We start from the raw sequence: 27,135 nt of genomic DNA on the forward strand, positions 1-27,135 counted from the left end.
CTTTTTGGGCTAAATTTCATAATGAACCAAAGTGTGGTCAAGCCACTGACTACGGAATAAACTGGCAGGACTCTCTGATAACTAATTATACGATTTTTGAGCATGGGAAGCTTGCTCGTGATGCCACAACTCCAAATTTCTGTGTTATTTCACGTGTGTGTAACACTGTGAGTCAAACTACACTAATGCCTACTCCAGTTTAAGGAATGATCACTTGAATTGTTTTAATTATGTATTGCCACTTCTGTAGTTTGCTGAAACAGTATAAGTCTCAGGTAAATGCTCTTACCTCTGCTTCATAGATCACTTTGGTAAAATAATATTAAATCTTTATTAAAGTAAATATTTAATAATAATCATAGAACCATGCAGGTTAATGTTAGCTAATCCATACATGTTAGACATACGGCATACCATATTAATATTTTGTTAGACCCAGCAGAAGGGCAGTTATGTTAATGGAATTATATTATGTCTTTCCACAGTGCTGTCCACTGGTCTGTCCCACAATGCCTCGGACCGGGACAACTCAACATTCGGCATATGTGGATCAGAAAACTGTCACAGCAAGATGTATTTTTGTTAATGTCCCAGCACAGCCACCTTTACACGCAACAGGATTAAAATGCAGTGTCCAAGCTAGAGATAAGGCAAGGTTGTTAGGAGACGTGTCTCTCTAGCTTGTCAAAAACCGTGCTACAAATAGAAATGGTTTGGGGGACACTAGGAGGGAAACTGGAGTCATGCTTGCTGGAAGTTCACTCCAATAAACATCAAACTGTTTGCACCTTTGGACTTACACTAGGAGCCACCTATTCTGTGTAAGGTGTATTCTTATCACGTAGCTAGTTATAGAGGTATAAAAGAAAGAATCAAAATCACTGTTTGTCTGTGTAAGGGCCTTCTCTTACTGTGACAGTCTGAGGCCTGGTTCTTAGGCTAAGGCCTTTGGCTAAGCAGTGGGAGCAGCCATACGCTGGGAAGCGAACGGTCACATCCTCACATCCCAAACCCGTCACACTGAAATAAGGTGCTATTGGGCTGTTAGGAATACAGTCCTGTTCTGATATTCCTGTCACCTCCAGAGAAAGGGAAGAACCTAGAAGATGTAAAAGGAAACTTAGTTTGGTAGCATCCTGTCTGGCAAGAACTCACTTAGCAATAGCTGGGGTGTGAAATCCTCATTTCTGTGTTGTTCTATCACTGTAGTCTCCACTTCCCTATTGTCTGTCTGTATAATCTCTGTCTGGTTCTGTGATTGTTTCTGTCTGCTGTATAATTAATTTTGTTGGGTGTAAACCAATGAAGGTGGTGGGATATAATTGGTTAAATAACCATGTTACAGTATGTTAGGATTGGTTTGTTAAATATCAGTAAAATGACTGGTTAAGGTCTAGCTGAATAGAACTCAAGTTTTACTATATAGTCTGTAGTCAGTCAGGAAGTAAGGGGGGAATGGGAACAGGGACTGGGGGTGGGGGAATTGGGATCATGTTTTGCTAAGGGGGGGATGGGAACAGGAGCAGGAACAGGGACACAGGTGAGGCTCTGTGGTGTCAGAGCTGGGAAGGGGGACACTAAGGAAGGAAACTGGAGTCATGCTTGCTGGAAGTTCACCCCAATAAACATCAAATTGTTTACGCCTTTGGACGTCAGGTATTGCTGCTGTCTGTTCACGTGAGAAGGACCAGGGAAGTGAGAGGGTGAAGGAATAACCCCCTAAGGGACCCCAGCGGGGGAACAGACAGAAATCCAGTTCCTAGTGTCTTGCACTCTTGTTATTCAGATTCAAATCTGGTTCTTTCCAGGCAAACTCGCAGTGGAAGATCCTCTTTCCAAAATCTCCTCGTTCATTGGCCAGCTGGGGAATGTAACCAGGCTGGGCACATTTTCAGGGATTCCAACTCCAACCATTGCCTCCCAGTTCCAGAATTGGTTCACTCATCGCCACGGGAACTGGGGACTTCCAGGCATCTCCTCAGGGGCTGTTTTCATTCAGACCTGGCCTCTGTTATTCTGCTGTTGCTGCTTTTCAGTTACTTTCATAAGCAACTTTATAGGACAGGCTGCACTGGGCTTTTGTGACATTGGAGAAGTCAGAACATCAGACCCAGTAGAAATAGAGCCCCACTCACCCACTACCAGGAGAGCAGCGAGGACACAGATGGCAAGAGACGACTTCATGGTGATGGGGAAGCAGTAGATGATGCTGGGGTCTCTGATTCAGTCAAATCTCCAGCTGGGGGTTTATCACAGATGGGCTGAAATGAGATCAGAAGAGAGACTGCATGTGCATGAGTCAGTTGACATTGTGGGTGTAACCTCAGTGCCATTTGCCACTGTTCTGGGGTAGCCACAACTTTGACCTGTTTTGGCTGGTATGTTCCTGGCACCCACACGGAGAATGTGGATACAAATATCAAATACTCCTGCTGGACAGTGGCAACGTAATGCAATTTTACTTCTCAGATTTCAGAACGATAACACATAAGATCCAAAAAGCAGAGACAAAACAGGCTGGTCCCTAAACAGAGGGAGACAAAGCATACTGCTCTCATAGACAGAAATCTAGGGTTCTGGTTACAGACCGAAGGATAACTCAATCTTAGCAGGTTTTCTTTTATGCTACTAGCTGGAGGGGAAGGGGGAATATTCCCTCCGCCCTGCAAGCCAGGCCATTCATATGCTCACTGGCTCCTATATTCTCGGCCTTCTCGCTCTCTGGATTCAGATCTTTGTCTGTTACTGATGCAGGGTCTGGATCCAGTCTTAAAGAGACACTGTCATTTCCCAAGAGTATGTCAAAGTCGATGTTCTGAAAGACCCCAGCTAACAGCCGTGCACCCAAATCCTTCTTGCTGGTTCTTTCTGGATTGCCTCTGGTCCCACACTTTCCTGTAGATCAGCCAACCCCACTCCCTCGACCCACCCACTCTTAAAGTGACAGCTGGCAACCCAAACAGACCTCGATACACAACCCCCTGCTCCCTACAAGGTCACTCTCAGCCACACACTACTATTAACAGCCAAGGGATCCAGGGCCTGGGCACAGATCAACCTTTGAACCTCCACTGAAGCGAAGTTTCGTTCTGTGCCACCTCCCCGGTGATCAGGGCCCGGGGCCTTGCACCATCACCCCAGGTTACCTGGGGGTGGGTATGGGGGGGGAATTGTACTGACCCCTCCCTCCTACAGAGGTGGAATTTTGCTCCCCACACCACACAGCAGTGGAATGTCCCCCACCCACTTGGGATCATTCACGTTGCTGCAGACCGTCAGGAACCATAGTCATGGGGAGAGTGAGAAATTCCCCCTCCCTCCTGGAGGCAGCAGCTATCACTGCCGTTTCTGCGCTTGGGCACTTCCCACCCTTAGCAAGTGTCTCAGCATTGCCAGTGCTCTGCAGCGGCCTCAGTTTCCCCACTTTCCACAGGAGGCTCAGCCCCTCTCCCTCCCCCCCCCATTATGTCTCATGTTGTCTGGGAAGGGTGGAGGGGGAAGAGCTGATTTCCCTGCTCCCGGCTAAAGGAGTCCAGGAGTTTAGACTTCAGTCAGTGAGACTCTGATCTCCTGTATGGCAGCAAGTGGCAGTCGCACCCCAGACAGGCATCTGTTTGCACGCACTGGGAAGAGAACTGGGGCATAACAGTGTTTCCTCTTGATACGACTGACCCACCCCCACCGCTGTGTCTCTCCTTTAGCTACCCCACTGGCATGCTGGCTCTCACCTTCCTTTGCATCCTTATGGCGATGGGGATGGGACCAAGGACTCCTGGGTTCTATACCCAGCTCAGGGAGGAGAGTGGGGTCTAGAGGTTAGAGCCAGCAGTGCTGGGAGCCAACACTTCTGGGTTCTAGCCCTGGCTCTGGGAAGGCAGTGGGGTTAGTGGTTAGAGTGGGGGGGGGCTGGGAGCCAAGAATCCTGGGCTCTCTCCCTAACTTAGGGTGGGAGTGAGGTCTCATGGTTAAAGCATCCATAGCCCAGAGGGATGTCACTTACCAAACGCTCCTTAGGAGTGTCAGGCTGGGTAACGTTTACCTGAGGTGGCGCAGAAGGAGAGCTCTGTGAACAGGAAAAAGATGTACAATCTCTGCGTTGTGGGTATGTATCTCTCTCTCCTCCTTTTATAGACTGGCTCAGGTGCAGAGGTGTCAACTTCCTGAGTTCCTGGAACATGCTTGACCTGCGATCCACCCCATCGCCCATGCTGGCACCCCCACCACGCCCTATTCCGCCCTCTGCCCTGCTCTTCTCCCTTCCTGCCAGTACCTCCTGCATGCCCGAACAGCTGAGAGCCGCAGGTGGAATGTGCTGGGAGGGAGTGGGAGGTTCTGACTGATGGGGCCCACTGGTGGCCAGGTGGTTCTAAGGGGGAGGAGCTGTTCAGGGGGGCTGCCAGTGAGTTCTGAGCACCCACTATTTTTTTTGTGGGTGTTCCAACCCCAGAGCACTCAAGGATGCCTATGCTCAGCTGTACACTCTGACATGAGATAGAAACTTTAAAATCCCCATATTCGTCTTCGGCAGTCGATACATTTCTATTCCTGTCACCAGTGCTGCCCCCTCCCCACAGCGCTGTGACATCCCCAGGGTACATCCAGAGCAATGTACCACAGCTAATGGTACCCCTGCCCTGCACCCTTGGGTGCCTTCCAATGCCCTGCGGAAATAGCTCCCCCCGGGCCACTCACAAACAGCCTCTCACATGCGAGCTGCACCCTGTGTGGTGTGACTGCAGCCTGCCGGCCACACCTGGGTTACACTTTGGCTCTCCTCAGCCTTGGTTATATTGCACAGCGACGCCAACACACCCCCAGTTCCAGATTCTTATATAGAAACATATGTCCTGTGCTGCCCAGCCCTCTCCCGGACAACACAGGCTGATATCAAGTCCGTCATTTTATTACTAGAACTGATACGTGCACAATCTTGTCAGCCCAAATGGAGTTTCCCAGACACTTCATTTCAAACACACCAGCTTATGTAAACAATAAACTGAGTTGACTAACTACAGAGAGGTAGATTTTACGCCAGTACAAATAATAGGTATAGAAGTCAGAAATGAGTACAGGAAAAAGGAAGATAAAACATCTACCAATGATTAATTTAACAAGCTACATTAGATTCAAGGCCAGATTTTCTCACCACATGCTTCAGCAGCTTCCTGGAAAGCTTTGTCCAAATGACTTTGTTAGTTTTAGTCTTTTTTACATAGATCTGTGATTGCAGACACAATGTCACGGAATCCACACACAAACCTTCTCTTACAGTTTACTAGACCTAACAAAAATTGGACCTGTTTTTTAGTTTGGGGTACAGGCCAATTTACAATGGCTTGGATTTTTAAGGGATCAAGGGGTATCTGACCTGCCCTTACCCAGTGTCCCAAATCAGGAATTCTGGCTGCTTCCATTTTACCCTTAGAGGCTTTTATGATCAGGCCTGCCTCCTTGAGTTTTGACAACACAATTCCCTGAGGTTTTTGTGATCAGCCAAGTGCCACATACACCCTTTGATAGCTCTGCAAACCATTTAACACCTGGTTGACCAATCGCTGGAAGAACAGGAGTGCTTGTGGCACCTTAGAGACTAACACATTTATTTGAGCATAAGCTTTCAAAAGCTCATGCTGAAATAAATGTGTTAGTCTCTAAGGTGCCACAAGCACTCCTGTTCTTTTTGCGGATACAGATTAACACGGCTGCTACTCTGAAACCAGTCTCTGGAAGGTGGCTTTTGCATTAATTAACCCAAATGGTAAAATTGTGAACTCCTAGAGACCCATATGGTGATGAAAGCAGACTTTATCTGTGCATCCTTGCCTAAAGGAATCTGCCAATGACTGGGAGTTAAATCAAAAGAACTCAGATATTTAGCTTTGCTTAAAATGTCCAGAAGATCATCAGTTCTAGGAGTTAGATACACATCTGGCTGTGACGGCACTGAGTCTTCTATAATCAACTTAAACTGCACAGTGTTGTCTTTGGTAGGGACCAAGACCACAGGTGATGCCCAGGTGCTGTCAGACTCTTTAATTACTCCTAGATCTAACATGCTTTGTATTTCTGCACCAATTTGTTCCCGCACCTTGCCAGTGGCCCTGCCGAGTCTGCTGGGAGATGGCGGTGGGCCTTTTGTAATAATCTTATGAGTTAGCAAGTGTGTCTTCCCTGACTTGTCAGAAAACAACTGACAACCTCTCTGCCCTGTCAACTGGTATTATTGCACTGCACATATCAATGCTTTCCGGAGATGAGTCAGTCTGGCATTCAGCCATCAAATCAATGAGGTGATGTGCCTCAGTTTTATGGGCCTGGAGCACCTTTAAGACCATGACTTGGTCTCCTATTTTGATGGACCATTTTCTGGAATGTTTATCATACCAGGCCTTTTGCTCTTCCTGAGCATCCTTTAGGTTTCCTTTAGCAAGGGCTAACGAGTGTCGGAGGGTGCTTTGTAGGTTGCTTACAAAGTCTAGAATGTTAGTTCCTGGGGTAGGCGTGAACCCCTCCCATTGCTGCTTCACCAACTGTAATGGCCCCTTAACCTCGTGGCCATACACAAGCTCAAATGGTGAAAACCCTAAACTGGGATGTGGTACAGCCCTGTAGGCAAAAAGCAACTGCTGCAACACTAGGTCCCCGTAGCGAGGCGGTGTGGCTCCTCTCCTCCCCAGGGAGGGTCGAGCCCCGCCAGACGCCGGAAGGGGCGGGGGCACAGAGCACTGGACCCGCCCCTCAGAGGACCAGGAGGCGACCCAGAAGTATAAAAGCCGACCAGCGGCACTCAGTTGAGCCCCAGCCGCTGTCGGGAGCAGACCTGCCAGAGGGTGCTCGTGACTGGGAAGCTGCTGAGGCCCAGGGCCGTTGCCCTGACTGGCCAGAGCTCCCCCGCGCCCGCTACGAGGAGCTGCCGGAGCCGCCCCGTCCCTGCTGTTACCCCGAGGAGCCCCCGGAGCGGGCCTGGCCAGACTTCCCAGAGGTGCTGCCGGATCTACCACCCAACTCCAGCCGGGAGGAACCTATGTGGCTGGACCTCGCCGGAGTGGACACCACGGACCGGGTAGGCCCGGAGGGGGAAGTAGCCCGGGGGCAGCCGACCGTAGCCAGGCTGCAGAGTCACCTGTATCCTGTCACTGTGTTGCGGTCAGGAACCCCGCTGACCCTTAGCGGTGACAGCCGCTATTAGGGCCCCGGGCTGGGACGCAGTGGAGTGGGTGGGCCTGCGCTCCCCTTGCCACCCATACCCGGGTGGCAGAATCCCCCTTTCCCCGGCCTAAAGAGGCCATCAAGTCTATTAATTGACTGCTCAACCCTGAGCCACGAGGGTCAGAGCCTTTGTAACTGTGTGTTTGGTGCCCCGCCCAAACCAAGGGCCTGGGCCCCTTTACCTGTGCCACTGCTCGGTCCTGCCCCAAAGGGCTCGAGCTGCCTGAACTATTGTTGCTCAGCCCTGAGCCAGGAGGGTCTGGGCCTCTATAACTCTGTGTTTATTGCCCCATCCTATAGCAGAAGGCCGGGTCCTGATCGATTGTGCAGCATCACTCAGCCCTGAAGAAAGGGGCTGACGCAGATGACGCGTATCGAGGCCGGTGTGGCTCCCCTCCTCCCCAGGGAAGGTCGAGCCCTGGCTGTGCGCCTTTACAGTCCCAATCATTGGAGTGTTCATTTACGAATTTACGGATCACGGCCCCCAAAGTTCCATTAAACCTCTCCACCAGGCCATTGGTTTGATGGTGGTAAGGGGTGGCCACCAAGTGATTCACCCCATGAGCTTCCCACAGATCTTTCATGGTCCCTGCCAGGAATTTAGTTCCTGAATCTGTAAGGATGTCGGAGGGCCAACCTACCCTGGCAAAAATGTCTGCTAATGCCTGGCACACACTTTTAGCCCTGGTGTTGCTTGGAGCTACTGCTTCCGGCTGTCGGGTAGCAAAATCCATGAAAGTCAGTATATACTGCCTTCCTCTGGGTGTCTTCTTTGGGAAAGGACCCAGAATATCCACAACTACTCTCTGAAACGGGACCTCAGTTATGGGGAGTGGATGGAGAGGGGCTTTGACCTGGTCTTGGGGCTTTCCCACTTGTTGGCACACCTCACAAGACTGGACATAATTAGCAAAGTCCTTGCCCATTCCCTCCCAGTGGAAGGACTTCCCCAACTGGTCTTTGGTTTTGTTCACCCCGGAATGGCCACTGGAATGATCATGGGATAAGCTCAAGAGCTTGACCCGGTACTTAGTTGGAACTATCAACTGTCTTTGAGGATGTCAGTCTTCCTGGTGTCCACCAGAAAGAGTCTCCTTGTATAGAAGTCCTTGTTTTACAACAAACCGGGATCGATTAGAAGAGCTGAGAGATGATGGGGTGCTCCGTGCCGCCACCCAAGCTTTCTGAAGGCTGTCATCTGCTTCTTGCTCAGTCCGGAACTCTTCCCTTGAAGCTGGAGACACCAGTTCTTTCTTAGACTGTGGACTTGGGCTTGGTCCCTCTGGAAGCGATGTAGGTGATGGGGTTGTTTCCGTTGCTGGTGAGCCGCCCTCCGCTGGTGCACTATGTGGTATTTCAGGCTCTGGCTGAGCCTCTTGGGTAGGGTTGTCTGCTGCTTCTGCCGGTTCAGGCTCGCTGGTGCCCTCTGGTATTGGAGTTGTAGATGGGTTGGCAAGCACTGGACTCAGTGCTGGCAATGGTTCTGGTGCTGGTTGCTTTGCCAGTTCCGGTTCTGGGACTGGCTTTGGCTGGGTCTCTGGGATTGGATCCACTACAGCTGTTGCAGTCGTTAGCAGGGGATCCAGTTCCACCACCTCTGTCTGGGTCTCTGGTAACACAGACGGGGCCCTAGTGGATGGCTCAGGAACAGGGATGGGTGTGGAAGCTTGCTTAGCCTGGCTGCGGGTGACCATTCCCACCCTCCTGGTTAGCTTCACATGGTTGGCCAAATCTTCCCCCAGCAGCATGAGGATGGGATAATTATCATAGACTGCAAAAGTCCACATTCCTGACCAGCCCTTGTACTGGACAGGCAACTGAGCTGTAGGTAAGTTTAAAGATTTTGACATGAATGGGTGAATCGTCACTTGGGCCTCTGGGTTGATGAATTTGGGGTCCACTAAGGATTGGTGGATAGCTGACACTTGTGCTCCAGTGTCCCCCCACGCAATAACCTTCTTTCCACCCACATTCACAATTTCCCTTCCCTCTGAGGGTACCTGGGAGGCATCTGGGCCTGAGGACCTTGGGTGTGACTCTAGCATAATGAACTTCAGTGGGTTGGGGTTCTTGGGGCAGTTGGCCTTCACATGCCCCAGCTTATTACATTTAAAACATCGCCCAGCTGACTGGTCACTGGGCTGAGGTGGGTTGCTGGAGACTGGTGAGGTGGGACAATAAGGTGTCTGGGGCTTTCCTTGGGTTGTAGGTGGGGCCTTGGGTTGCCCCCGGTGATAGGGTTTGGTTTCGGTTTGCCCCCTCTGATATTCGCTCCAACTGCTAGTAGTTTTTTTCTTTTCTGCCACTTCCACCCATTTGGCTCCAATCTCCCCGGCCTTGGTTACAGTTTTGGGCTTCCCGTCTAGGATGTACCTTTCTATTTCCTCAGGAACCCCCTCTAAGAACTGCTCCATTTGCATTAGGAAGGACAGATCTTCCAGAGATTTAGCACTTACTCCTGATATCCAGGCATCCCAATTCTTTCCAATGTGGTAGGCGTGTCAGGTAAATAACACATTTGGTTTCCACTTTAGGGCTCTGAACTGCCGACGGGCATGCTCGGGTGTCTGCCCCATTCTGATTCTGGCCTTGTTTTTAAAAAGTTCATAACTGTTCATGTGTTCTTTAGGCATTTCAGCTGCCTCCTCTGCTAAGGGTCCATTGAGCTGCGGCCTCAGCTCTACCATGTACTGGTCTGTAGAAATGCTGCACCCATGGCAGACCCTTTCGAAATTTTCTAAGAAGACCTCGGAATCGTCGCCTGCCTTGTAGGTGGGGAATTTTCTGGGATGTGAAGCGGTACCTGGAGAGGGGTTGCTAGGGTTGGCTGGTAAATCCTGCTTGGCCCTTGCTAACTCCAGTTCATGCTTTCTCTCTCTTTCCCTCTCCTCCATCTCTTTTTCTTTCTCCTCCATAGCTCTCTTGTGGGCAGTTTCCTCCCTGGCTTTTTCTGCATTAATTTCTAATAGTTTTAGTTCTATCCGTCTCTTATGTTTGTTTTCTTTCTCTGTTGCTTCCAGTCTAGCCAGTTCTAGTTTGTTAGTTACTTCACTGGCAGTCATTTTCCTGCTTTCCTGTGCTGGGCCACACCCCTCTGCAGTTCACTGAAACTGGGATGCACTCAGCTCAGGGCTGCTTAATTAACAGAGACTTTCTAACTAGCTATATATGAGGGAGAAAGAAAAAAACAACAACAATTCAGCTTGTAAATGCCTTTTGCTGGCTGCTTGCTCACAGCTTGAAACCTGCTCTTAACAAAGACCCTTGTTAAAAAAAACTTAACACCTCTGCCTTCCGGCTGCTTTCTAAGCAGCTAGAAAGAAGAAAAAAAATCTTGCTGGCTTTTGGTTTAAAATTATGCCACCGCTCTGCCACCATGTCAAGGTTCCTTTCCCACTCTGAACTTTAGGGTACAGATGTGGGGACCTGCATGAACACCTCTAAGGTTAACTACCAGCTTAGATCTGGTTTTGCTGCCACCACTCCCAAATACTAACTCCCTTCCCTGGATAGTCTTGAGAGATTTCTTCACCAAGCTCCTGGTGAACACTGATCCAACCCCTTGGATCTTAACACAAGGAGAATTTAACCATCCCGCCCTCCTTTCCCCCACCAATTCCTGGTGAGTCCAGATCCAATCCACTTGGATCTTAAAACAAGGAAAAATCAATCAGGTTCTTAAAAAGAAGGCTTTTAATTAAAGAAAGAAAAGTAAAAATCATCTCTGTAAAATCAGGATGGAAATAACTTTACAGGGTAATCAGATTCATAGATCCCAGAGGAACCCCCTCTAGCCTTGGGTTCACAGTTACAGCAAACAGAGGTAAATCGTCTTAGCAAAAAGGAACCTTTACAAGTTGAGAAAACAAAGTTAAACCTAACCCGCCTGGCCTGGCTGTTACTAACAAGTTTGAAATATGAGAGACTGGTGCAGAAAGATTTGGAGAGCTTGGATTGATGTCTGATCCCTCTTAATCCCAAGAGTGAATCACCCCCAGAAACAAAGATCACAAACAAAAGCCTCCCCCTACCAAGATTTGAAAGTATCTTGTCCCCTTATTGGTCCTTTGGGTCAGGTTCCAGCCAGGTTACCTGAGCTTCTTAACCCTTTACTGGTAAAAGGATTTTGGTGTCTCTGGCCAGGAGGGATTTTACAGTATTGTACACAGGAGGGCTGTCACCCTTCCCTTTATAGTTATGACAACTCCCAAACAAAGAAATAAGATATTTGCACTGATAACAAATTTTTCCGATAGGCATGGTAAAACAAATGTTTCTTGAAAACGTATTGGAGTTTGATTTTAGGCTATTTTCTTTGTATATTTTGACAGGTGATGGTGACAATTTGTGTTTTAACCGTTATCAAAATTTAACTTCTTCAGTCTCAGCATTTACAATCATTAAATAATGATTGCTGCCCCCAGATCATTTCCCGCAACTGTGAAAATTTAAATTGATGAAAATATTTAAAAATATTTTTTATATTATCCCTCAAAATTATAAAAAAAAAATCACATTCAGCCAACCCTACACACAAAAGAAGCGTCTCCATTAAGAATTTTAGCTCCTGGCCTGTGCCCCCTAATTTCACCGCTAGGGGTCACTTTAAGAGGAAGCAGCTTCTACACGGCCCTACCCACTAGAATTAAAATTTTGTTCATCGAAAGAGATTTAAAAAACCCCTCCAAAGAATGAGGTCTCCAGTTTGTTTTATTGAACACAACAATATAAAGGGGAAGCGAATCCATTCGGGAGCCCAGGGCCCCTGGCTGCAGAGAGGGGCAGAAGCAGGCTGCCGGGGTGGTGTTGAGTGCGACGTGCCCTTTCATGGCATGGAGATCAGACGGGGAGCTTCTGCAGCAGGAGCCCAGCGAGGGCTGGGATGAGGAGCCCGACTGGTCCCGGAGCTGGGCCGGGTGCTTTGCATTTGACCACAGATAGAGCTGCACTGACTCCTTCGAGGGTCCCCGAAATCCCTTTAAAGCGGGCACAAGCTGTCTCACTGGCGCAGCCCTTCATGGTGGTCACTGTGGAAGTCCCACCTGGGGGGTGGGAGGGGGAAGCAGGTGACTGGTGTGAGAGGTGTAGCTCCACTCCTCAAGCTGGACTAGGACAAGGCCCTCCCCTCCTCAGCTCTGCTCCTCAGAGCCCTGCCTAGTCCCCCCCCAGGCTCCATCTCCCCATCTGCTCTGCTCCCCCAGCCTGTTCGGCCCTGGGTGGCCTCCCCCTTCTCCTCTCCTCTGATACAAACTCACGGTGTGTCCTAGAGCAAGTGATTGGCAGTGATATAGAGCCCACTGACGATACCCAGCCTGGATCAGGACCTTAATACCCCCACTGTTCATCTAGCAAAGCAGCAGCTCAGTCTGGTGGCAGTAGTGGGATTATAAGAGGTTTTAATGGGGAATTAAGGCACCATGATGGGACTCCACAAAGTTAAGTTCAATTCCCCGCTCAACCCCAGCCTTCCTGTGTGACCTGGTGTAAGCCACCTCATCATGCTGTGCCTCAGTTTCTCCCACTGTAAAACAAGGAGAATGCACCTTCTTTTGCCTGCTTAGCTCGAAAGCTCTTTGGGTCAAGGACTGTCACTATGAAGTTGTTCAATGCCTGGCACAACAGAGGTCTCTGATCTCGGTTCAGAGTCTGTGCAGCGCCTGGCACCCCTGGGGCTCCCAATACTAAGCCAGTCCCTACCACAAAGAGTGTACAGATTAAACTCTAAATAGGCAAAAGGTGGGAGGGGAAACGGAGGCAAAGAGAGGGAAAGACACTGGCTCCAGGTCACACAAGAAGTGGCGCTGGGAAGAGGACCCTGGTTTCTGATCTCCAGCCAGTATCTTTACCCAGCAGAGCCCACCACAGCATCCTCTCCTAGAGCAGGAATTGGGAACAGATGTGAGACCTGGGGGTCTGGAGGCCTGTACTGAACAATGTGCCAGCCAGGGTTGGACTCTGGCAACAACAAGTGGTAAGTGGTTTCCCTGAGGCATCTCTAGGAAGAAAGCAAATTCCCCAAGCCCGGTTACTCCAAAACCAGCCTTGCAAAGCTACATCATGAGGAGAGGCGCCTTTGTCTGCTGATCCCCTGGGACACAAGGCTAAGAACAAAGGTCTCAGTTGTACAAAGGAACGACTGAGCTAGTCATCAGGGCTCTAGTGTTGAGACTATTATCAACTTGTAACAAGAATGAAAACCAAGCTGTGTGGGCTGACCCTAGCAGACCCCAATTCTGGATTTGAGGTGACCTTTCCAGCCTGCAGGTTCTGTCATTGTTTTCAATCTGTGGTTTCTCCATAACACTCTCTCCTTCACAGTAAGGGTGCTGGCTTAGGACGCGCTGTGGGGTAGCTCACAGCCGTGGGCTATGACGTTGTTCAACCCCCCTGCGGAGGCTGCGTAGCGCACACGCTGGCCCCTTAGGCAGTCTGGCTTGCTGGGGCTATCACAGTGTCAGCAGGGGTCTGTGCAGCCTTAAAGAACCCCCCAGTCAGCAAGGAGAGACAAGTGGATGTCCACTCAAGGGAAGTGAGAGTCGAGGAGCCAGAAGCTTAGAGCTGGTGCCCTTGAGATCACGGTGGGGGAACACAAACTTGCCCTGAACTGTGACCGAAATAAACAACAAAGGAAAAATAAACGCAAAGTAAATGAATGGAAGTTACCAAATGTTACGGTCCCGGCAACCTCGATGCATTGGGTATCTGACCCAGTACACTGTATGGTCTCTTCATTGCAATGAGCATACAATACAGAGATGCAGGCTGGGCAACGCCAGCCGTTGGGTTTGGGGTCAGCCGGGGGCACTGGGAAGAAGTGGAGCAAACGCAGTCAGCTCGGGGCACGAGCCCCAGGAGGCGTCGGGGCAGGGGGAGCAGCTGGGGGCTGCACAGCTCAGCCCTGGGTGCCCCCTGCAGGGGGAGCTGTAGCTCCGGGGATGCCGGGGGCAGCAGGGGTGGGGGAGGAGTTTGCAGCTGGGACCCCTGGACCCCGCCCTGGGTGGGGCCAGCTATTCACATCTGGGGGCAGCCTAGAGCCCCGCCCACTAAACTCCACCCTGCCAGGGACTCAGTGTTATTCCATGGGGCGCCCCCCGCAGGGCAGGAGGACCAGGCTCAGGAAGTTAACATGAGGCAGCTTCCAGGCAGCAGGAGGTGCAGGGGATGGGGAGGAGAGGTGGAGATGGGGAGACGTACCTGTAACTGTGGTTGTTCATCAGGCGTCTCCCATGCAACACGCGATGCTCGACCTTATTGCCACTCCGTTCCCAAAGTTCATAGTGACGGGGCCAGCGGTGCAATGGTTGGATGTTGCACAGCCCTTGATAATGATCTGTTGCTTCATTCCCGCTGCACGTGAGGAGAAGAAGGAGATTTATTCCCCTTCCACTCCCACCCCATAGCTGCCCTCTGCACAACAGCCGCCATGGGACATTATCCTCACTCTGCTCTTCGGAAAACTGAGGCACAGAGGGGGGGAAAAGAAATTCTGAAGAAACACAAATAGGAAATTGCAGAGCTATTTCTTGTAGTTTATAACCTGTCACTTAAACCAATCTCTGGACCAGATGACTGGAGGATAGATAATGTGATGCCAATTTTTAAAAAGAACTCCACAGGCTATCCTGGTAATTACAGGCTTCTAACATCAGTACCAGGAAAACTGATTGAAAGTATAAAGTACAGAATCAGATAATATGCTGGGGAAGGGTCAACATGGCTTTTGTAAGGGGAAATCACGCCTCACCAATCTACTAGAATTCTCTGAGGGGATCACCAAGCATGTGGACAAGGGAGATCCAGTGGACATAGTGTATTTGGACTTTCAGAAAGCCTTTGACCAGGTCCCTCACCAAAGGCTCTTAAACAAAGTGAGCTGTCATGGGATAAGAGGGATGGTCTCTCATGGATCAGTAACTGGGTAAAAGACAGAACACAAAGGACAGGAATAAATGTCAGTTTTCACAGCAGAGGGAAATAAATAACAGGGTCCCACAAAGCAATGTAGGCACCTAACTTCCACCTTAGACACCGAAATCCAACATTTCGATCCCCAAGCTCCGACTTCAGCTGCTGCCTGACCCTGTAGGAGCCTGAATTCCTTAAATCCCAGAATTTATCATGGTGGGTAACCACACAGCTGCCTAAATCCTTACATCCAGCACTCAGCTCATGGCTAAGCCCTGGTGAGACCTCACAGTAGGCGTTCCCCTGCCTATCTCAGCTCTGGGACCCGATCCAGTGGACAGCCTCTGAGATGGGCCACATGGTTGAGCCCCCGACAAAACACAGCCGCAGGAGGTGCTATTTGTCATGCCCCTCCCCCTGCCTTATGCCCAACAGTCCAATGCTCAGAGCGCAACCCAGTGTGTGGCGCAGTCAGGGTCCTGTTCACGTCCCAGTGTTTATAGGCTTGGCAGAGTCAGTTTTTCTCCGTACATGTTGGTAAAAGTTGATTTCACCAAACACCCACAAACCAATCCAATATTCCCATCAATGATGCTTGAAATGTACAGATTGGCCAAGTAGCAGAAATGCTGCTTGAGAGCGTCAGAGTTGGACTGAAGGCTATTTCCTTGGTATAATTGGATATGTGATGTTGAGAATTGGTGGTTTAAAGGTTAGAAAGTTTTGCCTTTTTAAATTCCATTATCTATTGCCATAAAATCATTATTGTCTGAACCCACCCCGCCCACTGGCCATCATTTCCTGCAACTGTGAAAATTTCAATGGATTAAAAAATGCTTCAAAATCAACATTGTCAAAATGAGAACGAGGTAAAACTCAGATTCTGCCAAGCAGAAATATTTAACCTGAATGGAGTGGCTGCAAGAAGAGGGCTCCAGGGAGACCCGCTCCATAGTCCAGTGGAAGGGGGGGCATTTGAAGCTGGTTCTTCCATGTCTCAGCTGAGCACCCCAGCTGCTGAGGTCTCAGGGCAGCCCCTCCTCCTCTGCTGTCATTTGCAAGGAAGGACTCACCTGGTTTAGATGCTGGACTCCCGGCAAGGAGTTCCCAGCTGTGGATCCCAAGCACATCTGGGCACCTCCATGCAGCCCAGACTTAGATGCTGAACACTCAGGGGAGGAGGCTTGGGCCACACCCCTCTCCTCAGCATTTCCTATTGGCTGGCTTGGGCGGGCGCCCTCTTGGTGTTCCAGCTGTTGTGGATCCCATCCTCAGGCGCCTCCCTCTCCCCAAGCATCATGGCGGCAGCCTGGGTCCCTGACTCATGGTCCATGGAGACCACTAGGGGTTCGTCATCACAATGCTGAGCCAAAGGCCCCATTGGGGAGCTAGCCACAGGGTCTGGCATAGAACCCAGGCGTCCTGGCTCCTTAACCGCTGCTCAGACCCACCCACCCTACTCCCTTCGCAGAGCTGGGACTAGGATAGAACCCAGGCGTCCTGGGTCCCCAACCTGTTCCCTGGCCCAGATTGGTTAAGATCCATCTCACCTACCCAATGTGGATTCACTCAGAGAGATGCTACAAGTGTCTGCCCCAACAGCGCAGGTCTGAAGGTCACCCGTGCAGCTGGCTCCTGGTCCAGAGCAAACCTCACACTGCAGACAGGCCCCTGGAGGCGGAGAGAGAACATAAGCCACCTGGATTTGTCCCTCCCTCACCTTCCTCTGGGTCTGATCCACACCAATTGGGGATCTGGCCCCCTTGACAGCGATGCAGCTACAATGACAGACCCCGGCTGGTGATCAGACAGAAACCCATTTCCTAGAGTCTTGTGACTCTAGCGGAAGATCCTCTTTCAAAAGAGTCCTTGTTTATTGGAGAAGTCAGAACATGGGACTCATAGGAAAAGAACCTACCCACCTCTATCCAGGAGAGCAATGAGGATGCAGACAGAGAAAGAAGCCTTCATAGTGCTGGGGATGCAGTAGATCAACACTGGTGTCTCTGATGCAGCCAAATCTGTGGCTGGGGGATTTATCACAGACGGGCTGAAATGAGATCAGAAGAGAGATTGCACATGCATCAGCCAGTCGTCAGGTGGAACCTCAGAGCCATTTGCCAAAGTTCTAGGGTCGTCACACCTCTGACCCACCTTTGTGGCACCCACACAGAGAAGGTCGATACAAATATCAAACACTCCTGCTGGAAGGTTTCAGTGTAACACAATTTTACTTCTGACACTCCAGAATAATAACACATAAGAACGAAAAAACAAAGACAAAGCAGGCTGCTCCCTAAACAGAGGGAGACAAAGCAGGCTGCTCTCCTGGGCAGAGATGTTAACTCACTCACCTTGTTCTAGGCTGGTTCTTCCCAGAGTGCCTCTGGTCCCATACTTCCCTGTAGATCAGCCAACTTCCTTCACCCACTCACTCTTAAAGTGATAGCTTGCAACAACCTTTGGCTTTCTGCAAAGCTCCTCCCAATCATAAACTAATTTTAACAGCCAAGGGGTTCCGGGCTCCAGACAAGGGCAAATCTTCAACCCTCCTCCAGAACCAAATTTATGTGTCCCCCTTCCCCAAGATCAGGGCCTGGGGCGCCTGCATCATCACCCCGGACTCCCTAGGGGCGGAGGAATTGTACTGACCCTTCCACCCCACTGAGGTGGGGTTTTGCTCCCCACACCACATAGCAGTGGTACTGCCTCAACCTGCTTGGGGTCACTCACTTTGCCACAGACCATCAGGCAGCCATAGACTGAAGGGAGAAATTCCCCCTCCCTACTGGCAGCAGCTACCTCTGTCCTCTCCCCCTCCCCATCTCCCCACTGCTGTGCACTGCACTGGGAAACTTCCCCCTCCCAAAGGAGAGTGTCACAGCATTGCCAGTGCTCTGCAACTACCTCAGTTTCCCCTCTTTCAGCAGGGGGCTCAGCCGCCTCCCTGCTCTGTTATGTCCCGTGTTGTCTGGGAAGGGGGGAGGGGGGTGAGCTGATTCCCCTGCTCTCAGCTGAAGGGGTCCAGGACTTTACCCAGGAGTCAGCGAGATTTGGATCTCCCGTAAGGCAACAGGTGGCTGTCGCACCCCAGACAGGAATCTGTTTGCACATATTGGGAAGAGAACTGGGGCGTAACCGTGTTTCCACTTGGTGCAACTGACCCAGCCCCACTGCTGTTTCTCTCCTTTAGCTGCCCCACTGGCATGCTGGCTTCCGCCTTCATTTCCATCCTTATTGGGGCTGCCAGTTTTACTTGGACGTATTCCTGGAGGTGTCATTACATGACACAATCTATAATTAAAGTTTAATCTTTAATTTCTGGGGACTGCAGGACAATCCTGGAGGGTTGGCAACCCTAATCCTTATGGGGGTTGGGGCTGGGAGCCCGGACTCCTGGGTTCTATTCCCGGCTTTGGGAGGGGAGTGGGATCTAGTGATTGTTAGATCAAATGATCTTTATGGGGCTTCAGGCCGGGTAATGTTTGCCTGGAGTGGAGCAGAAGGTGACCTTTTTGAATAGTAAAAAATGTACAATCTCTCCATTGTCTGTGTCTCTCTCTCCTCCTTTTATAGACAGGCTCAGCTGTACGCTCTGACGTGAGATAGAAACTTAAAAATCCCCACACTGGTCTTTGGCAGAGTCGATAGATTTCTATTCCTTTCGCCAGTGCTGCCCCCTCCCCACAGCGCTGTGACATCCCCAGGGTACATCCAGAGCAATTTACCACAGCTAACGGTACCCCTGCCCTGCACGCTTGGGTGCCTTCCAATGCCCTGTGGAAATAGCTCCCCTTGGATCGCTCACAAACAGCCTCCCGTGTGCGAGCTGCACCCTGAGTGTGTGGTGTGACTGCAGCCTGCCGGCCACACCTGGGTTACACTTTGGCTCTCCTCAGCCTTGGTTATATTGCAAGGCGATGCCAACACACCCCCAGTTCCAGATTCTTATACAGAAACGTGTCCCATGCTGCCCGGTCTTCTCCCGGACAACACAGGCTGAAATAAAGTCTGTCATTTTATGACCAGAAACAAGATGTGCACATCTTTGTGGCATATTGTACTCTTAGATTCATCCATTTTACAAAATTGTGATGAAACGTCCCAGGGTCAGCATGTCCCAGGGATCAGCATACAAAGATGCCCCTCTCCCCGTGTAGCTTCGCAGGGCTGGTTTGGAGTAACCCGGTTTGGAAAATGTGCATTAGCCTCACCCTAGAGATTCCCCAGGGAAAATCACTTCCCACTTGTTCCCAGAGTCTACCCCTGGCACATTGTTCAGTTCAGGCCTCTGGACCCCAGGTCTCACATCTGCCCCAAACTCCTACTCTAGGACAGGATGCTGTGGGCTCTGCTGGGTAGAGATATTGGCTGGACTTCAGGACGCCTGGGTCCTACTCCAGCACCGGCTCCTTTTTGACTTTGAGCCAGTGGCTTCCCTTTTCCTTCCTTCCATTTCCCCTCCCACTTTTTGCCTATAGAGAATTTGATCTGTAAGCTCTTTGCTGTAAGGACTGGCTTAATATTGAGAGTCCCTGGTGTATGAGGGGCTGCACAGACCAGGCAGAGATGGGAAACCCTCGTTGTGCCAGGCACTGAATAAGTTCCTAGTGACAGTCCTTGCCCCAAAGAGCTTGTGATCTACACAGGCAAAGGAAGGTGCAGTCTCCCTGTTTTACAGCTGGGGAAACTGAGACACAGGGCAATGAGGTGAGTTGCCCAAGGTCACACAGGAAGTCTGTAGCAGAGCGGGGAATTGATCCTGGTTTTTCAGAGTCCCATTATGGTGCCTTCATTCTCCACACAACATCTTAGAAATCCCACTGTGCTGCTGCTTTGCTAGCTGAGTGGTGGGGCTAATACAGGCTTGGTCCAATCCAGGTGTCATTGATGGGCTCTAGATTAGGGCTGCAAGTGACTTGCTCAAGGAGACAGAGTGAGTCTGTATCAGAGCAGAGGGGGAGGGGGAGGACATCCAGGGCCAGACAGCCTGGGGGACCAGAGCAGATGGGGAGATGGAGGTTGTGGGGGCCTAGGTGGGACTCTGAGGAGCAAAGGGGGGGGATGTCCTTGTGTCCTAGACCAGCTCATGCAGTGGGGTCTCCCTCCTGACAGTGATCACCTGCTCCCCCCCCCCCACACTCCCCGCAGGTGTATGTGGCACATTGAACTTCCTGCAGGACTGCGCTGCTGAGTCCTTTTGTGCACTATCAAAAATTGACTCTGGGATCTTTGAAAGGCTCGATGCAACTACAATCAACTGCACAGCAGCTTTTGGCACAGCCGGGACAGCCCCAGGCCCAGCCGGGCTCCTCCTTCCCAGCCCTCGCCGGGCTTCTGCTGCTGAAGATTCTCTCCTGATTCCCCACCCAGTGCAATGGCCACGCCGCACTCGGTAACACCCCGGCCTCCTGTGTTAGCCCCTGTCAGCAGCTGCTTTCCCCTCCCAGGGGCCCTGGGCTCCCGGCCAGATTCGCTTCCCCTTTATATTGTTGTGTTGAATAAAACAAACTGCAGACCAAAGTCTTTGGAAATTTTCTTTCAATGGGGAAAATGTTCATTCTAGTGGATGGAGCCGTCGAGAAACTGCTTAGTCTTAGTTTGACCCCTAGTGATGAAATGGGGCAGCACAGCTCTGGAGCTACAATCCTCAATAAAGAATCTTTTTAGGGTTGGCAGAATTTGAATTTGATTTTAATTTCAATGGATAATATTGGAGTTTAATTTTGTGCATTTTTTTTTCTATTTTTATCAATTTAAATTTTCACACTTGCGGGAAATGATATGTGGCAATAATAATGTAATGGCAGGAGATGGTGAGATGGTGAGACCATTAAAACACAAGTATCAAAGGGGGAGCCGTGTTAGTCTGGATCTGTAAAAGCAGCAAAGAATCCTGTGGCACCTTATAGACTAACAGACGTTTTGGAGCATGAGCTTTCGTGGGTGAATACCCACTTCCTCAGATGCATGTAATGGAAATATCCAGGGGCAGGTATATATATGTGTGCTAGCAAGCAAGCTAGAGATAACGAGGTCAGTTCAATCAGGGAGGATGAGGCCCTGTTCTAGCAGTTGAGGTGTGAAAACCAAGAGAGGAGAAACTGGTTCTGTAATTGGCAAGCCATTCACAGTCTTTGTTCAATCCTGAGCTGATGGTGTCAAATTTGCAGATGAACTGAAGCTCAGCAGTTTCTCTTTGAAGTCTGGTCCTGAAGTTTTTTTGCTGCAGGATGGCCACCTTAAGGTCTGCTATAGTGTGGCCAGGGAGGTTGAAGTGCTACCTGTAGGAGAGCACTTCAACCTCCCTGGCCACACTATAGCAGACCTTAAGGTGGCCATCCTGCAGCAAAAAAACTTCAGGACCAGACTTCAAAGAGAAACTGCTGAGCTTCAGTTCATCTGCAAATTTGACACCATCAGCTCAGGATTGAACAAAGACTGTGAATGGCTTGCCAATTACAGAACCAGTTTCTCCTCTCTTGGTTTTCACACCTCAACTGCTAGAACAGGGGCTCATCCTCCCTGATTGAACTGACCTCGTTATCTCTAGCTTGCTTGCTAGCACACATATATATACCTGCCCCTGGATATTTCCATTACATGCATCTGAGGAAGTGGGTATTCACCCACGAAAGCTCATGCTCCAAAACGTCTGTTAGTCTATAAGGTGCCACAGGATTCTTTGCTGCTTTTATAGACTAACAGACATTTTGGAGCATGACGAAAGCTCATGTTAGTCTACAAGGTGCCACAGGATTCTTTGCTGCCATTAAAACACAAACTGTCAACATCACACACCTCAAGAGAGTGACCTTCAGAGGTCACAGCCGAGGCAGGGGGCAGCAGAAGGTGACCAAATGGCAGCTGGTGGAGTGGTGAGCATGCGGCCAGCAGAACAGCAGCTGGCAGGGCGGCAAGCGGGGCGGACAGTGGAACAGAAAGGTGGCTGGCAGGTTGGCCAGCAGAAGCACGTGCTCAGATGGTGGAGCAAGCAAGGTGCCTTCTTCCCCGGGTGGAAGGTGAACTCACACAGATGTGCCTCTGAACCCTGGATCCTCACTGACCAAGGACAACCCCTGTGAGTGGGGTGCGGTGAGGGAGCAGAGGGGGCACAGAAAAGGAACTCTTGGTTGTAGAACTCAAGAACAGGAGGCAGAAGGCTCTGCCCCACACACTCTGGGGTGAGCGTCCTGTGCACAGATTTATGTTTATGAATCCTGCGTGTGATATTTTCCCTGAGGTTAATTCCCTCTTTTCATTAAAAGTTTCTTTCCTACTCTCAAACTCTGCTTCTGAGCGGGGAAGTGTTGCCTCTCAGAGGTGCCCAGGGGTGGTGTGTAATTTTCCTAACTTACTGGGGGGAAGACAACATCTGCAAGGACAAGTTGGACCCTCCTTAAATACCAGTGAGTAGAGAGGACCTCACAGAAGACCTGGGTGGGGAGGGCAGCCTTGCTTTGAGTGATCAACTAATTCAGTTCAAACAGAATGTCAGGAAGCCTGGCTGTGTTCCCTTCTTCTTGTCAGCTGACAGCATGAGCCACCACAGGGGTACTAATCTTTGGATGCTTCTCTGAACATATAAATTGCTACATAAGGGATTGAGCATTGTAAGTGATACAGCTGGGGATGTGTTCTGGATTCTTTCTTTCTTTCTTTCAAACTTCACGGCAGTAGTAGGCTGTTAACATTTCCTGTTTCACACAAGGTCTGCAAAAGAGCACTCTTATGTTGAAAGGGGCCAATGGTGCCTTTTCGGGGGCGGTGTTCAGGGCCAAAGACAATCAACGACCTCATTAAGGACAATGGCTCGCCCAGCCCTTCTTTATGCTCAGCTGAAGGAGCAATGAAACCCTTTTGTGGAGTAGAGAGAGCTGTGGACAACGGAGAGACTGCCCAAGGCACATGGCAGCTCCGCAAAGTCGTGTTTGCACGCAGAGGAGTGAAGAGAACGGCTGCAGCTCAAGTGGATGGGAGTCAGGAAGCCACAAGCAGCAGTGAGGTTGTGGGGGGAACAGAACTGTTTCTTCCTTGATGCAGAGCCTGCTGGAGGGGAAGGTGTGGGGCTTTGTGCACATGGAAGCCACCTACTGCTCTTTGTTTCTGCAACATTCAGGGGAACAGACCCAGGTGCGTCTTGGCAGACTCAGAAAGTTGCATCAAGACTGTATCAGAATTTCACCATCGGTTTCCCAGCCTCCTAACGACAACAACCCGGCCAGGCCCGGGGAAATTGACCAACCGCTCAGGCCACACAGGAGGCCCAGCCGTGCAGTGAAATAGACAAGGCCCCAGAACCAGCCCTAACTTGTGTCTCTTGGGTTTTTTTGCACACACTTTTTTCTGGCTCAGGAACGGCTCTGAGCATGACCTGCTCCTGTGTCTGACGGCTCCAGGGGTGATTGCTGGGTGTTGGAAGGAAAACTGTTTGTACTGTAGGTGGGGAGCAGAGTCTAGTGGTTAGAGTGGGGGGGGGGGCTGGAAACCAGGATACTCCTGGGTAGAGTGGGCAGAGCCTGGGGGTCAGGACTCCTGGGTTCTCGGATCCAGCCCAGGGAGTAAAGTGAGGCAGCTCTTCCTTCCCTTTCCCCAGCATCACAGCCGGTGACAGTGGTTTGAAAGTGAAGTGGAGGGGCAGGGGCTGCATCTGCCCTTCCAACAGGGACTCATGGCTGCTGGGTTCTCTCCCTGGCATGGGGAGGGAAGTTGGTTAGAGTGACTATATTTCCCAAAGGAAAAACTGAGCACAGCCCAGGGTGGTGTGAGGCCCCCCCATGGCATGGCTTGCCCAAACCCCCTCTCTGTGCAAGGCTGGTGTCACTGGTTGCTGGAACCCTGCCTGTCCCTCCTGTGCACAAGCCCTTGGCCCCTCCACAGGGGGCAGACATTGCTGCTCACCCCACTTTTCTTGACAAAAGTTGACATTTGTCCCATAATTGCTCTTGCCAACTGATAATTTTTAAGGACCCTTTTGCCAAAAAAAAGTCAGGCCAGTGTTTATAAAGGGGACTGTCCTGGCCAAAATGGGACAGATGGTCACCTCAAGGGCAGTCCAATGGCTGGGATGGGGGACCCCCGTGGAGCAGCACGGTGCCCACCGCCCTTGGGAGCAAGCCCCCCACCCCCACTTCCCTGTCTGCACGATCCAGGGCCTGGGGCATCAGCTAACAACTGCTGGCATCCGGCGGGGGCTGGGGCGGGAAAACACCTTCCCTGGTAGCAGGGCTGGACAGACGCCAACGGCTCCAGCAATGCCAACGCTGGAGTCTCCAGATGAACCCGGGGGCCCTCCAGCCAGCGCAGCCGCAGAGCAGCGAGATCAGGGGCTTTGCTGATGTAGATCTCCCTTTCCCGCCCAAGCAGCTAGGGTGACCGGACAGCAAATGTGAAAAATCAGGACGGGGTGGGGAGTAATAGGAACCTATATAAGAAAAAGACCCAAAAAATCAAGACACTCCCTATAAAATCAAGACATCTGGTCATCCTACAAGCAGTAGTCAAAGTTCAACTGTGGTTAATGTTGGACTGGGCGGAATTGCAAAGCCCCCTTTGGCTGTGACCCAGGAGATCAGTTCTCTGCCCACCCCGCGCTTAGCAGGGAACCCGGGGCAGGGCAGAGCTCGGCGGGGGTGAGCTCCCGGCCCAGTGAGGAGTGACTCACAAGCTCAAAGGAAATGAGGTGTGAACCTGCCCTGGGGTTTTCCTGAGCACTCTGTGTGTGTGTGTGTGTGTGTGTGTGTGTGTGTGTGTGTGTGTGTGCGCGTGCGCGCGCGCGCGCACGCACATCAATGACAGCCAAAGGATCTGAAAACAAGTGCAGCCCGCGGGTTTTTCTGCTTTGCCCTGGGCGTCTATTTTAGTTGATTTTATTTTTTTGCCGAGAGCTGTTTTGCAGAGCGCCCCGCTCCCTCCGGCGTGCACCGTGTGCCCACGGAGTGTCAGTGCAAGGTGGTGCCACTGGAGGACGCTGTTTGGGAGTGCCCCTGTAACCCACACACCTTCTGGGTGTGGGGTTCTGTCCCATCTAGTGCTACTGAGACCTCTTAGAAAGAGAGAGAGAGGTAAAATGGGTCTGCTGTACAGCCTTAGCTACCAGCCAGCTGGCTTTTCGCTCATACAATAGAGTCTCCTGAACTATGCTCCAGAGGTCCCTGGCTCGATCCCTGCCACTGATGACAGGGGGGTCTGTTGGCGTTACATATGCAGCCCTGCCTCTGTGCACTCTGTTCAATGAACTCCGCTGTCAGGACACGTGATTCACAAACTCTGGGCTAAGGCGAACAGGGCTGCGCACCCAACCTGGAGTTTTGGGGGGAGGGTTATTGCTGAGGAAGCAGTTCAGTTGGGGGAGGCAGACCACTCAGCGCTATGCAGAAGCAATGCAGCAAAGCCCACCTGCGTGGTGTGGGCCCTCAAAATCCTGCAGCAAGGGTCTGAGGCTGGCTAAAGAACGTGAGCAAAGATGCTTTCCTTTTGTTCATGCTTGCTCCTGTGTTCAGAGAAGCAGGACTTGGTGTGTCCCTTGTCAATAAACCAGCCTGCTTTAAAGATGCTACCAGACTCCATCACCTATTTCTACACACCCCACCACTGGACAGCTTCCAAGGACCCCACTCCTTGGACACAGGCCCCATGTCCTTGTGTGTGTGATAGGTAGGTAGGTAGGCATAGGCCAGGGAAGAGGGGCAGTGCAACCCCACCCCCGAGCCATGCACTGTCCTTTGCTTCAAATCTAGCGATTCTAATGGATGAAGGCAAAATGAACTCAATAGATAGGTGTGAGATCTTTTAATCCTGCTTTTTACCCTGGCTTCGCTATGTGGGAAGAGACCCCTCGGCCTAAGGGGGTGTCTGCAGAAGTGTGTTCTACACAAAGGTGGGTGATTGATAAGGGATGCTTCTTACTACAGGTGGGTTCTGCAAATACTGCCCATTTCTCTCATTCAGAACTGTTAGTAACAATGACTGGGTTAGCAATTCCTCTGTACTCGTCCGTCAGGTAAACTGAGGACCATAAAGACCGTCCCATCACAGAACATGTGGCAACATTTCCCATGACTCATGGGAAAGGAGTTTTCCTTCCAGAAAGGAGTGTCTTTGGCTGATACCCTAGCAAGGAAAGAGAGTTGGAAAGTTCATTTGGGGATAAACGCTGGCAGCTTTCCACCGCGTACAGAAGAAGGGACCAAGCTACCTTCTCTTCCCCAGCTCCGGGGGTAAGTCTGCCTTCTGTATTCTGCCTAGCGCCGGATTCATCGTCGGTTAATAATCTTTGATTCCACAATTGCACTGGAGCCTGGCTGGTATGTGACAATCTCAAACTGTCATGAAATTCAGACACATAAACTTAAACAATTTCTCTTTCTTTCTTTTGCAGACCATCCTTTTCTTACCTGCCTCGATCAGCAGTGACCTTTAGCCAGATGGGCCCACATTTTTGGACACATCAGGGCCCTGACAATCACTTCCCCTCTCCTGCTGCAAAACAAAATCACACAAAGAAGCAAAACACAGTCTGCAGTCTTGGCCTGGCAGCCTAATGGGTTAGCAGTGGTCTGGGCGCTGTGGAGTCACTTGAGTTCTTTCCTGGCTTGTTTGCCACATGGCAATTAAGTGTCGGACTCCTGGGTTCTAGTCCAGCTCCATGAAGGGAGTGGGGCCCAGTGGGTAGAGCAAGAGGCTGGGAGTCAGGACTCCTGAGTTCTTTCCCCAGCTAGGGGAGGGGAGAGGAGTCAGTTATAGCAGGAGGTCGGGAGCTAGGATGCCTGGGTTCTATCCCCTGCTCTGGGAGGCGAGTGGGTTAAAGAAGATAGAAGGGGGCCCTGGATATTAAGTCTCCTGGGTTGTGTACAGAAAGGAGTGGGTGCCTGGGGGCTGACACAGAGCACCCCTCATTGGTACCCCCCTTTTCCCTGCAGCATAGGGCCTGCAGTCCTGCTGCTAAGTTTGACCACAGCCCGAGGGTAAAACCAGCTTTCTCTTCCATTTCTGCCCACTCTCTGCATTTGGCAGCGGTTA

At 50.8% G+C, this 27,135-nt stretch overlaps 1 protein-coding gene across 1 annotated transcript; it reads right to left on the reverse strand.

Moving 5' to 3' along the window:
* Positions 1-14,289: 14,289 nt before the first annotated feature.
* Positions 14,290-18,346, reverse strand: LOC115640432 (phospholipase A2 inhibitor subunit gamma B-like). Its single transcript, XM_030543168.1, has 3 exons — positions 18,279-18,346; positions 16,669-16,892; positions 14,290-14,556 (listed from the first exon to the last, which is right to left on the reverse strand). The coding sequence occupies exons 1-3, from the start codon at positions 18,344-18,346 to the stop codon at positions 14,423-14,425; spliced, it is 426 nt and encodes a 141-aa protein (XP_030399028.1). The 3' UTR covers positions 14,290-14,422.
* Between the last annotated feature and the right edge of the window lie 8,789 nt (positions 18,347-27,135).

Source organism: Gopherus evgoodei, unplaced genomic scaffold (assembly GCF_007399415.2).
Source record: "Gopherus evgoodei ecotype Sinaloan lineage unplaced genomic scaffold, rGopEvg1_v1.p scaffold_31_arrow_ctg1, whole genome shotgun sequence".
Taxonomy (NCBI): domain Eukaryota; kingdom Metazoa; phylum Chordata; order Testudines; family Testudinidae; genus Gopherus; species Gopherus evgoodei.